This window comes from Bos taurus, chromosome 29, assembly GCF_002263795.3.
Source record: "Bos taurus isolate L1 Dominette 01449 registration number 42190680 breed Hereford chromosome 29, ARS-UCD2.0, whole genome shotgun sequence".
Classification (NCBI taxonomy): domain Eukaryota; kingdom Metazoa; phylum Chordata; class Mammalia; order Artiodactyla; family Bovidae; genus Bos; species Bos taurus.
In genome coordinates this window covers 9545957-9560642 of record NC_037356.1, presented here as the reverse complement: position 1 = coordinate 9560642, position 14686 = coordinate 9545957, and the positions used below count along the sequence as shown (strand labels likewise).

The 14686-nt window shown below is 36.0% G+C and overlaps 1 protein-coding gene across 24 annotated transcripts in view; it reads right to left on the bottom strand.

Moving 5' to 3' along the window:
• The window catches only part of PICALM (phosphatidylinositol binding clathrin assembly protein), a 101469-nt gene that overhangs the window by 60483 nt on the left and 26300 nt on the right, over positions 1–14686 (bottom strand). For all 24 annotated transcript variants that reach the window (XM_059882885.1, XM_059882888.1, XM_059882887.1 and 21 more), the window contains 3 exon segments: positions 7926–8068; positions 4756–4831; positions 855–957 (listed from right to left, as the gene is read on the bottom strand). In XM_059882885.1, the coding sequence (XP_059738868.1) occupies positions 855–957; positions 4756–4831; positions 7926–8068 (322 nt within the window).

Here is a 14686-nt window from a genome sequence, read left to right as displayed (position 1 = left end):
AAAAAAAATGCAAGCATATGTAAAAGAATATTCAATACATTTCTTTTATAAGATTAAAAAAACGAAATAAATCAAAGGTACATCTAGAACATAATTCTAAAGCCATTCAAAAGAACGAGCTGGTTCTATGTGCACAGATACTGAGAATATCTAAAATACCTATTAGGGGAGGGAAGCAGTCTTCAAATAGTGTGATCCAAACGTGATTTTCTATGTGTCTTCATACACCTATTTTTATTTCTATTTTCACACAGAAAACAGATGAGATACAGCAAAATATTAACAGTTTAAGTCAGATTTCTATGTTGCCTGGATTTTTAAAAAATAGTTTATTACTTTTATAAACCTAAAAAATATTCAGAACAGACAAATCCTTACAGATATAAAGTAGATTTGTGACTGCCAAGGTCCAGAAGAAAAGCAAACACATGTTTTGGAATTAGACAGCAGTGATGCTGCACAAATTTGTAAATATACTAAAAAAACCACTTATTGTACACTTTAAAAGGGTGAATTTTATGTTGTGTGAATTGTCTCAATAAAGCTGTTGAAAAATTTAATAAGAACTTCGAAAATCCTAGTGCAAAAGTATCTGATATACTTAAAAAAACATTAAGTTCATCTTTTTAAGACTGGCTGGAAACTCTGTAATTCATAATCAAGAACGCCTATTGTTGTTGTGTAGTCGTTCAGCTGTGTCTGACTCTTTGCAACCCCATGGACTGTGGCACGCCAGGCTTCCCTGTCTTCACCATCTCCTGGAGCTTGCCAAATAATGCCTGCAGTTAACATTTTAAAATATTCAAGTTCATTAGATGTCAAAAAGAAAAAGAATGAAAGAAAGCTTAACTCACCCTCGTTTCACTTTTGTGAAATCAAATGCAACTTGTCTGTATGAAACTGCTTTTTCATTTAGATACCTACTATACCTCCTAATAAATGTAGACATGTCATATCCTGTAAGAAAAGAAACATAAAAGGATTTCATAAAATATTAAAAACCCGATTAGCTTAGAAAACCAACTCATTTTATCCAGTGGCCACAATGTCTTGATATTCCACCTTCAATTTAGTGATATGAATTAAGTGACATTAACATCTACAATATTTTACATTTTTAAAGTTAGGTATGTCTTATGTGGCTTAGAAAAATCTTCCCCCTTAAAATTTCACTAAAATAGTAATTCTGCTTTATTCTGACCAACATTCCTTTTATTTATTGGGAATTGAAAAACTTGCTTTCTTATACTACTTGATAACCCCATTACTCAAATTTAACATCCTGCAGAACCAAAATCCCTCTCCTCAAAATCATTAATCAATTTAATATTTTTCATACTTTTCCATCTTTAGTTGCATATGATTTAGCACAACTTATGGGTGCCAACCTTGTAAGTAGCAGAGAAAATGACTGCATTGTACAATGAAATAAGTGGCAATATGCAAATTTAAGGCCTAACAAAAAATAATTCTATGACAGTTTTCAATGAAACTTTCTAAGTGAATAGCTAAATCATTCTAAGATTTTGCTTCAACATAATCATGAGATTTGAAGACTTCAGCACCATAAAATCTAATCAATATTATTAAAAACAAACAAACAAACTTGTGTTTTAGCTACTGCCTGGCTCAAGAAGTCTGCAAATTTTTGCTCTTTCCCTTGTGGCTCAGTTGGTAAAGAACCTGCCTTCAATGCCAGAGACTTGGGTTCGATCCCTGGGTTGGGAAGATCTCCTGGAGAAGGGAAAGGATACTCACTCCAGTATTCTGGCCTGGAGAATCCCATGGACTATACAGTTCACGGGGTCGCAAAGAGTCGGACACCACTGAGCGACTTTCACCTTCACTGTAAAAGCAGATCCATTCTACTCTAGTTCATCTTCATCTAACAAATTTAATTTTAGTTGATGGTCTCTGCTACTTTAAAAAGATATAACACCAAAACAAGTGCGCGCACACACACAAAGTACAGTGACTGGATTTAACATAATCACCAATTCATTTATTCAGCAAATATTTCTTAGTAGCTGGCTCAGATGGTGAAGCGTCTGCCTGCAATGTGCGAGACCTGGGTTCAATTCCTGGGTCGGGAAGATCCCCTGGAGAAGTAAATGGCAATCCACTCCAGCACTCTTGCCTGGAAAATCCCATGGACGAAGGAGCCTGATAGGCTACAGTCCACGGGGTTGCAAAGAGTCGGACACGACTTCACTTTCACTAACTTGCTACTGGAAAAAAATCAGTGAACAGAAAGAAATCACTGCCCTCAGATATTCTCATAGCTATTAGTGTATTGTATAAGGTGTTATATACTCACATTTTTCAGCTCTTTAGTTAATACTGTTCCCTCTAATACACTCTACTAGATCCTCACTAAGGGGAGAAACATCTCTCATCCTTCAAGGCTCGGTCTCTAAAACTTTCCCTGAACTCTTTGTGTACCCATATTATTCTTACTTCAAATACAGCCATTAGATGTATACAATTATCTCACGTACTTTAAGTTTAATTATAATATATACAACCAGTATAACAGCCAGTATATACTGAATAAAATATACCAGACTCCACCCAACAAAATACATCAGCAATCAAAATTACAAAAACATCACTGAATTATAACTTATCATTTCAGTCTAACCTTTATAATATCTTTGAATATAAGCTTTAAATAAAAGGCCTAAAAACTGTTCTCTACATAAATGAATGAAAGCCTTAAAACCCTGTCACTAGAAGTGCTTAATTTCCATCTCAAGAAAGTAGAAAATCAGTAGTTAATGAGACACAAAAAACCCACTTGGAACATATGCATATATTCTGCTCTAGAGTAGTGATTTGCATATTGTTTTCCAGACTCTTACAGTTCAAATGAACTACATAAGGCTGAAAGCAGAAATAAAAAGATGAGGGAGTTTTATCCATGTTCCAGAAAACAAAACAGCTCCAGTTTCACCTATTATATATACAGATAGCTTCTACTGAAGATTTTACTTGAAAAAGGGATTTCATGGCTTCATTTTTCCCCCCTTATTTAAGGCATGATATCTCTCATTAAAGTAAAATCAACCTTGTAACAGCTGGTTCTATGCACAGATTACTGATCTTCCAGAATCTCTGAAAGACTGAGTATTCAATTCTAATTAGTACTTTCAACTGCCAAAAGTAAAGAAGTATTGAACAGTTCATAAACACATACACAGCTACTCACTAAATTCTACTGATTTTTCATCTCCACAGAAGCCACAATTCAAGCCCTCATTAACTCTCTACTAGATGAGCAAAATAATGACCAGAGCAGTCTCAAGGTCCTTTAAGATGTTACTCACTCAAATACAACAGGCTAGAGTGGTTTTTTTAATAACACATGTTCCTTCTCTCCTCCTCCCTCAACTCAAAAACTTTGATGGTTTCTCACTGCATTATAAAATCCCAAATATATCAAAATCCTTTCTGCATGATTTTGGCCCCGAACAGCTTTCCAAGGGTTATCTGCCATTACATATTCTCCAACACCTCATCTTACACTCTATTCATTTTCATTTGCTCTATAAATAAACACCCATGCTCTTTACCATCCACATACATCTGTGTACCTTTGTTTAAGTCAACTCACATTCTCATCCATCTTTCAAAGCACAGCACAAATCTTACCTTTTCTAAAGATATTTCCCAGCTAAAACTTACTGCTGAGTACTCCTTTAGTATGGTCTTAGTATGTCCTTTATGAGGCTCTTCCTAGAGTTATTCTATAATGCTAACAGTCTCGCTCTGGCTAAGTGTAACAGATCCCGTTAAGACAGTACGAACATGGAGGGCTACAGTACTAGACTACAGCAATTTCATGTTACTGAATTAAAGTAAAATAAATAAAATACCTGCTAAGTATTAATAAGTAATTCATCTGAAAAACATATTATACTTACCTTTGCTACTAAAATGTATGATATTCTCAACATTTCTTAGAATAAAGTATAAAATAATAACAAAAACAACAAGGAAACCAGATACGTTAAAAGTTACTTTCTACATTTACAGATATGTAAAGTTACATCCTAACTTTACATTTTTAAAGTTAGATATGTCATATGTGGCTTAGAAAAATTTTCCCCTTAGAACTTCACTAAATAATTCTGTTTTATTCGACCAACATTCCTTTTTATTTATTTGCTGGGAATTAAAAAACTTGTTTTCTTATACTACTTGATAACACCAAACTCAAATTTAACGTCCTATGGAACCAAAATGCTACTCCTCAAATCATTAATCAATTTAATATTTTTCATACTTATCAATCTTTAGTTGTATATGATTTAGAATAACTGTAACAGAATGTAAGTAGTGTTTCCTATGTGCCAGGCATCATTCTGGGCACCTTACACGTATAACTAGGTTACACCTCATGATAATCCTACAGGTGGGTGCTATCATTACTCCTGATTTTACAGATGCAGAGAGGTAAAGTAACTTGCTCAAATTTATGCAGTTGGTGTTAGAGATGGGATTCAATCCAGGCAGTCCACTTTCAGAACCCATGCTCTTAAACTGCTACTTTATACTGCTTCTCAAAGAGCTCTGGGTGGCAAGAAGTGAAGTCAATCAATCTTCTTATGCAAAGATACTTTTTTCTTCTCTACAACCGTCACTAAAACATGAGGCTCCTCCACAGCATATGTTCTAAAGAACAGAGTTCAACTTTGCAGTAATCCTCAAATGGGGTCACTCTTGATTTTTCTGTAATGAATAAGGTGTCTTTACCTTGCAATCCACTTTTATCCAAAAAATTGCTTAAGTTAAACAACGTGTTTCTTGAAGCCAAATACTGAATGAAACGCTGGGGGAAAAAAAGACAACAAATGATTATGTCAAATAGTACTGCCATCTAAGAAACTTTAACTTGAGAATTAGGGGGGAAAGTGGTGGTTAACACATTAATCTTATCTAGTTTAAATTTATCATCTTCAGTCCTCCCAAAAACATAAAACATATTTTTCACTAGCATGCAGGAATGTATTAAAGTCTAATGCCCACAGCTATGGTATTAAAGTTAAAAGGAAACAGGCACTTTTAACTAGAAGTGCTTTACTATAGCATATTATAGCTACAGCTAATCATATTCAGATGGTGCCTTTATTTTAAAACAGGTATCTAGTGATCCAAATTTTTATTATTTCTTTTTAAAAACAGAATATCAGTAATCATACTGGAGTATAACAGAACAGACATCCTTTTACCCACAGTCCATATTAAAGATCACTTTAGATCCCCTTACAGAATCAAATTACACACTACTAAAGACACACGCCTTCAACACCATTCCCTTCTCTTCCTCCCTCTGCAAAGGCAATCACTTTTCTAAAGTAGGTTTTTATCATTCTCATGAATGTTTTTTAAAATTTTACTACATATATAAGGATCTAAAAACAGTACATAATTTTGGTTTCTATCTTAAATTTACAGAAATTCTATACTGTACTCATTCTTTTCCAATGTGTTTTTTAATAACTTCTTCCCAAGAATTATCAATTTAATATATGCACATCTAGTTCACTCATTTTCAACAATGTGTGAGTATTTCAACAAACTACTGCATCCGTTATATATCCATTTCTACATGGACACTTAAGTTCTTTCCAGTTTTACTGTTATTAGCGATGTTTCACTGACGTCTTTGTACTGGTCTCCACCTGCAGGCATGCAAGGGTTTCTCATGATATACACTTAGGGCTGAACTGTTGGCTCAGCAGGTGTATAAAAATTCATCTTCTCAAAATACTGTCAAGCCCCTCTCCAAAATGCTTACCACAGAACACTGCCTTAATTTCCTTTTACACACAACCTCTAAAACAGCTAAAGAAACTCTTTTCAACTTTGTAGGACAAATTTTAAAAGGACTACTTTTGTAAATGTATGCAGAGGATTACTATCAATTTTATGTACATGATCACTTCTCTGACTCATTAGTGTTCATCAGAGATCACCACAAACTAACAACCATGATTTTGAAAAACAATTTGACAATCAAAGACTCCTGTTTCATCACTTATCCTAAAACAACTTGTTTCAAAATGCATTCAAATATCCTCAGACCAAAAAAAAAAAAAATCCTAAGACAATGTAACACTCTATGATTTTCGTAAGTTTTGATGATTCTTTTTTGTGAGGGGCTGTGCTGTGCACTTGTAAGTGTTCAGCATGCCAGCAGCCTCTACCTACTACATGCCAGTAGCATCCCCTCCAGTTATGCCAATGTCCCTTGAGGGTGAAAATCACTCGCCTGCCTTGCCCTGTTTCAGAACAACTGTTCTAGAGAATCTCCATCACCACAGCATAGTGAAACTCTATGCATACTCTCACAGACCAGTAACGCCTGCCAATGCAAAAACTTGAGGGCTGTACAAACTAGCACCCAAAAAAGAGCAGAGCGCCAAATTTCTCTCAGCTACTGAAGGCAAACAGTTTATCTGAAAACCACTACTGAAATGCTACCTTTCTCTTCCTGTCAGTCAGTTGTAAGGAATGACAGTCAACTTTCTATTTTTTTGCCTTTTAAAAAGGTTTTGTTTCTGGTATTATCACCGTTGGGGCTTCCCAGGTGGCTCAGCGATCAAGAACTCGCCTGCCAACGCAGGAGACCCAAGGGATGTTGGTTCAATCCCTGGGTCAGAAACGTCTTTGGAGCAGGAAATGGCAACCTACTCTAGTATTCTTTCCTGGAAAATTCCATGGATAGAGGAGACTGGCAAGGCTACAAGTCCATGGGGTCACAAAGCTGCACACGACTGAGCACTGGGCAAATTATTACCTTATTCACCTCTGAAAGTCACCGCTGAATGTCTGCCTCTTTAGCATTGCATAGTTTATTCTTTAAGGTAAAAAAATATATACAAGCCTGAAATTCTTCTGAACAGATGATCATGATCTTAGGTAAACACATTCCGAATAAAAATAGAAACTATTATTCTAGTTAAGATGAAAATGTTTTAGGTTACACTGAAGCTAGTATATTCAATTTTTTCTACTGACTCTGTATATTGCTAATAATGAGTTAGAAAGCAACTGAGTAACATGTCCTAAAAATGGGTCACATGTGTTACTTAAGTAATCATACTTCAGGTAGCACTCCTGAAAATAACTTTTAAAATTTAAAAACTACAAATATAATCAAAAAAGTCCTTCCTCATCTCACTGGGAACTATCTCCTAGCAATCCGTGATCTGCATTTTTCTAAGGCACATACCAAGGTACTAGATTTATCTAATTCCATTCAAACTTTCTTTAAACACAGTTTTAAATACTCCTTTTGACACAATTTTACAAGTAAGCATACTAGGCTGAGAAAATCAAGAACTCAAAAATCAGCTACTGGGCTATCATGGAAAACAACATGATTCTCTCCAGACGTTAAATTGCAAAGGTTTATGCATCTTATTCGTTACCCTTTCTGGGTAATGAAGACTTTAGACACAACTCTGCTGAAGAAGGTATTCTTCAATCAGACCCTCTCAGCAAAATGCCATCTTAGTCCTTAATATCACAGCCTTGAACTAGGCAAAGGGCTTCTACAAACAACTATATGAGATCAGAGAGAAACCTGACTGGGCTGTAATGAAAAACCAAGTGAACAGAGACAAACATATAAGCTATACACAAAGGCCTGCAAAACCAGAGCTGCTTACAGAACCCATCTCCGGGCACTAATCTTTGCTTCTCGATCCCATTACTGAAAGTCCCCCGTGCTCTGACCCACTTTCTGCTTTCTGACTTAAAAGGCAGAAAAAAAAGTGTAGGGTCTACAATTCTATTTCTGCCCTTTTGACCTATATATATTATTCAGTTGCTATAGGCATTTCTGAGGTGTCAGTGGGAGAAGCAACCTGAACCAGTCAACACCCCCAGGACACTTGTTAACCAAAAATACTGCTTACCTCATTTCCATACACCATCAAATGATGAGTTGTAATGAGAGATTTGAAGACCACCACCCAACTACTGTTAGTAGTTCTTTCAAATAAACTGTCTGCTAACTGCGGGATGTTCACATTCATCTCATTTGTGCACTGAATTAAGTCTGCAATAAAAAAAAAAAAGATTAATTTACTCTGCTTTACTTTTAACGGTGGGTCTGCATACTAATAGAGTAAACGTTTAACAAGAGTGGAACAAAAATGGATAGTTTGGAAAAGTTGTTAAAAAATCCTCCCAAGAGAACAACTGAGACAGAACTTCTATCTGAGAAGTAAACAGGGCATTGATAAATATCACATAATTAATCAATAATACCAGAAAGTAAATCACACTTCCTTCACCCTGAAGCACATTTTATTGTTTCAAGGCCTCGAGTAACTCTCAGTTCTCTTACTTCTTATAAAAATTTAGAACTACAATACTAATAATATTCATCCTTACAGTTAACTCATACATATAGAAACAGACACAAGCTGAAGGTCGAACACCTTTATTAAAATCCTCCCTAGAATGCTGTGCTTGTACTAATAGAGCAGATATGTGGTCTGTGAGTGGACAGGACTCTCAGTTTGTTTATAGAAAACAATTCTCATTCTTTTCTCCCTTCAGTTCTGAGTTAGCTCAGTTTTCACTTGATAGCAACTAGCTAATATTGACAAAACTGAAAATGGCTGAAAGTTTCTCAGTGCAACGAATTTCCAAAGAACTGATTCAGGAACTCTACTCAATTATTATTCTGAAAACAAGTAAAACAATGTAAGTTCTAACTTTATATTTTAAAATATAAATAACTGGAAAACATTACCATAAAATAGTCTAATCTACAATTGTTCTAGCACCAAAACTAAAAGAAAAAGTTAATATACCTCTCAGAATTTCACCTCATATCTGCTTCACAGATATTATTGGCAAATTCAATGAAGAAAATACAAAATGATCCAATTTAGACATGTAATGAAGAAGATCAAGAGATGAGTTGTTTTAAAAGTATGCATAAAACAAAATGTATAATAACTACCTCAGTTGTAAGTACCATTAAGGGGGAAAATATTATTTATTTGTGACTCATTAAAAGATTGTCCACTTTTCACCTTTAGTACCTAATGATTAAATATGAACTCAAGTGATCTAACTTGGCTGTGATTGCTAAAAAGAAACAATGCAACTATGACCGTTTATCTGCTTATAATCTTTCAAAAATGTTTGTTTAATAGGGCCAATTTCTGTACAAAGTAACATTTGATAAGCAAATGCATTTTAGATAAGCAGTTACCCTGGCCAACAATGCCTGAAGAACAAAGCACAGGACAGTCAAACAGAATGCCCATGGAACACAAGGCTTTCACAATTGATATTACTTGCAACAAAAATTAAATAGTTCATCCAACTTGGTTTGAATGGTTCAGCTTCTGATATTTTACTTCTCCTATTTTAAATTTGATCTTAAATAGTACTTTATACCTGCCCCAAGACACTGAATATATTGTACTTGCCTTATTCCAAAGATACTCTCTCTCAAAATATAATTTACTGGGAGCAAGCCCTATCTATGTTCTGCTCATTTTGAACCCTTTAAAACGTCAAACACAGTGATCAAGTTTTGATTTTAATATATGAAATTATATTCCTAGCTTCCTGTTTTCCCATGGATTTATTCTTATGTATCTGTATTTTTCTTTATCCTTCCAGAAATTATCTTTGTAAGTTATTCATTTAACAGTTACTTCTCACAATGATGTCAATAATCATTTTACTCCTCAGAATCTTACTTTGCAAAACTGAACCTGTCACAAAATTTTTTGTCACAATACTTGCCCAAGGGCACTTCTACATGTGTGTATGTGTTCGCACACCCACATGTTTTTGTGAACACTCCCTAGAGCCCATCAAGAACCAAGTCTCTTGAACTTCTAGATATCCCACCTTCTCCTCTCCACCCCACTATCACTGACAAAGCCAGAGCGAAGATCCTATGTTTCCCTAACTAGAAGTCAACCAGTCCTGGGAGTATTTAGAACCAAGTTAGGGAGGAATTATCATACCCTCTGAAGGGCTTTACTGGCATGTGAGGACAAAGTTGAGGGAGACTGGCATGCCATGCGCAACTGACTCTCCGCAATTAAAAGCTGCCCCGCCCCGCTCAGCGGTAAAGAATCCACCTGCAGGAGACACGGGTTCAGTCCCTATCCAGGAAAATCTCCCCCACGCTGGGCAACATGGCTCTGCGCGCCACACCTACTGCGCCTGTGCTCTAGAGCCCAGAGCTGCAACCACTGAGGCCCGCACGCCCAGAGCTCGCACTCCGCAGCAAGAGAAGCCACCGCAGTGAGCAGCTCATGCACCTCAACCAGAGAGCAGCCCCCACGTCAACAAAGACCTAGCACCGCCAAAAATAAACAAACATTAAAAAAGAAAAAAAGCTGCTCCACCCAAAATTGTCCCCACTAAGAAAATGCTGGACTGACTGGCCTCTTCACTTCTAATGAGATCTCATTTGGGGTCTCACCTACCCCACATGCCCAAATAAAAACTGGCCATGACACTGACTAACCTCAATGATCTCCCATCCTCCTTGTTGAACCTTAACTTCCAAGACGGGCTTCCCTGGTGGCTCCGATGGTAAAGAATCTGCCTGCAATGTAGGTGGCCTGGGTTTAATCCTTGGGTCCTGCAGATCCCCTGGAGAAGGGAACGGCTACCCACTCCATTATTCTTGCCTGGAGAATCCAATGGACAGAGGAGTCTGGAGGGCTAAAGTCCATAGAGTTGGACACAACTGAGCGACTCTCTCTCTCACACACACATACACATATTGCTGCTTCACACCTAAATCCTTCCATTCTTGCTCATTCCTCAAAATGAATGATGTATTTTCCTTTGTGAAATTCTCCTCTCCACAGACTAAGGTACCCACCACACAGACACTAAAGCTGGTACACAATTCTATTCTTTTATTATTTACTTCCCCATCACTCTCGTCTAGAATCAGAGATTTTAAAACGAATCTGCAAATACTTTTGTTGGTAATTTTCCATATTCTTAATCAGGGAGGTAAGTAAATCGCTGGATTAGTCAGAGACAGCCTGATTCTAAATGAAGGGGAAAGTGTAGATTTCAGTTTCAATGAGCATGTTATACAGTAGATTACGTATATTGCATCTATGGTATATTCCCTTTGTGATCAGCTCTCCTCATCACTTTGCTTCAGTTACACTGTCTTCTTTGCAATGCCTTCCACGAGCCAAGCACTCTTAACCTCAGGTGTATTTTGTTCCTTCTGCCTAGAATATTCTTTTCCCAGATATCCACACTTCTCTTACTCCTTTATTACTATAGATCTTTGCTCAAATGTCACCTATCAGATGAACATCTCTGAATATTTATAAAAAGTAACAAAGCCTTAAGGCAATCCTCTACCTCCAAACCCTCACTATATCCTCTTATTCTGCTTTATTTCTCTCCAAAGCACTTATCACCTAACTCATTATAACGTGTTTAATGTCTTTCTCTCCTAATTAAAGTATAAGTTCCATGTAGGGAGGGCTCTATTATGTTCTCTGCTGGATTTCCTAAGAATAGTGCAATGCATACAATGGTCACTCACACTTTTTTAATAAATAACATTTATTTTAGCATGCACTTGAACAGCCCTAACATGACCATTCAAAATGTATTTTTTACACAAATTACACCAATGATCTACAACTCTTTGCACAACCTGCAATCCCCAAAAGGTTAAAAACAGACCTAAGCCCATCACATGGGAAAATTCTCAACTTCAAAGTTAAAGGGGATCCAGCAAGTAATGGTTTAGAAAACTATATTTCATAGCATTTAGAAATGACCACATAAAAATGGAAGGAAACTGCAGAAGCTAAAATGTAACACTTCATATATAACAGGAAAAATAGGATAAGAGTTCATGCATAAATTCAGAGTAGACCAAATGCAAAAACCAAAGATATACAAACGTTTCTGGGAGAAAATACACTGCACGGTCACACAAACCCTGCAGAATACACTTGCCTGTAGTACTTTAACTCAACCAGTCATTTTCTGCAGGGGTAATTTTTCCTCTGAACAATGTTTCTACTATAGTAGTAACCTGAAAATGCTTCTAAGCTTGAGCCCCAACAATTCAGGAAGGAAAATGTTTTCCACACCTCTAATCAACCAAAAGCCAATTGTTTCAAACAAATATCAAGCATATCATGGAAACCTTGATAGCTACTGCTTTTCTCATTCTCAATTCAGATTTCATTTCTTAAAAAGCACAAACTTTAAAGTAAACTTCCTTTACCATCAAAAGGCTTCCAAAGTAGAAACTCATATTTTCATTTAGCTGTTTACCTTGAGAATATAAAAAATGTAAAACCTTCTTTAATATTACATCAGTAACAAATCCTAAACTCCACACTCAAAAAAAAAAAAAAAAACTATATGGCATATTGGTTCTCTACTTTAAGTATAGGTGAGAATTCATGAGGATTTCTAGTATTTAAGAGCAGAGGAAAACAGGCCTACTATGGAAATGAAGAGCATTTTTCCACACAGAGACAGCAGAAGGAACCAATCTAAACCTTTAAAACAAAATGCTCTATTTTATTATTTAATATGCCTCTCCAACAAACAAGGTCTGGGGTAGATAAAATAAATGTTTACTGCATTAACACAGGTAACGTACTGACCCATAGGTAAGGTCACAGGAGCTCACTACTAAATACCAGACTTAGTAACAGAATTACATTTTTTGTAAAACATAAGGATGCTTGGAAACATATACAAAGCAAATACCCAACTAGCCAATTTAATGCAGGTTCTAAATTTCTAGCTAATTTAAAAATAATAAGAAAAGCAGTGAAATGCAAATATATATTTTTGTATTCACCAGGACATGTTCAGTAAAGTACAAAAATTAAGAAATAGCCAGTTACCAGATAGCCACAGATCAGTATTGACTTGTCGAAGGGTAGATTTCCACAAGTCAGGCAACCCAGTCAGTGACATGCACCATTAGCAGAATGTAAAAGCCTCAAGTTCTCATCTAAACAGGCACTCACTAGGCTATATCAAAACTACACTGATACCCAAAGTAGATTTTCTAATAAAAGAGCTTGCCTAAAGCTAGTCTTTTTAAAAAAGCACAATGCATCACAATCATTTAGCCACATATTACTGTCTCTTTCAAAGGGGTCATTTCGAAAGACACTCCTTTTGCAACTGCCTTCAGAAATTATTTTAGTAGCATAAGATTGATCTCTTCAATCATCTAGAAAACTGGAGACACACTCAATTTGGAAGGCAAATTAAGTGGTTCATCATATGTTGCTTCGCTGATCAGATCTTCGAAACTTTTCCTGGGTAGGAGTACAAACAAATATTCACCAAGAAACAGCAATGAGAGGATAAAGAAAAGCTTCTGAACTTTTGCTATAAAGTATCAGCACAGTTTTTTTCACTTAGGAAAAGTCTGAAAGTATTTAGAAAACATGCAAGTTGAAATCAGACCTCAGCCAAAAGATGTCTGGGAAACAGAATGATGAACCATCTTACATCATTCAATTTTTTGTGTAAACGGTCACAAAATATGGTCCAAATTAAGATGTAGCTATTTTCTTTAAAGTTTCTGGGATCCTCTGTGAGAAATGTGTTAGACTTTCACATTAATTCAAAAATACAACCTTTACAGACTGATTTATACCTTAAGAAATCTAACCAACATTTTAACTGGATTTAAAATTAAAACTAGGGAAAGACTCACATAATATAGAATACTCAGTACAAATAATAAGGATTGAGTTAACTCGAAAGAGGAGAGAAAGACGCATTCAAAGCACTAAAAAGAAATGACAATGATATCCCAAAAGTTTTGATAAGGGTACTATGAAGCTAAGGTGCCTAAGTCACAATGTGAGTGGACACGTTCAATAATGGAGGAATACTAGCTCATTAAATGACAGCAGTCTGGTAGTGAAATACTATGAGGCCAACAAATACACAGAAAAGAAAAAAAGCTGAGTGGGGAAAACGCTCACAGTATATTATACCAAAACCATGTTAAAGAATAATGCAGAGTAACATTAAGATGTCAGATATACTCTATTTTCTGATGTATAGCATATTTGCCCAAATATGGGGTGATGCCAAAAGAACTGAACACTTTCAAAATCACTCAGCAACTAAGTTACATGTATAACGGCTAGTTAAAACCAGTATGTAAAGGAACTATATCACTATTATTTCCATATTTTCACAAATTTCAGTAAGGACCTCTCACATCACACAGCAAACATGTACTGTAACTAATTCCAGACCCTTTAGAGCATATCATGATCACTGGCAGAAAAGACAGCATTGATTTCTTCCTTTATTTCCTCAAGGATGAGGAAGAGGTGGTATAAGCACAAGAGCTGCAAGTATAACAGCTGGAAATCTGGTAGCCCCTGTTGCAGAGGTAGACCAGTACTCTGAATACAAGTTCAGTCTCACACCAATGTAGGTGAGTCTTGAGGAAACTCCAGAACCAACAAAGAAAGTAAGGCAAACTCCCATCTTACTGAAAAAAACAAACAAAAAAAAAAACAAGTTGCAGCTGCAGGGAGAAATCAGCCTGTTGGCACAACTAGGTGTGCTATTTCTGCCAGTGTGTTTTCTGCAAAAATAAATGGACTAAGGACTCACACTGGTGAAAATTAAGATTCATACTGGCGAAAACTAAAAT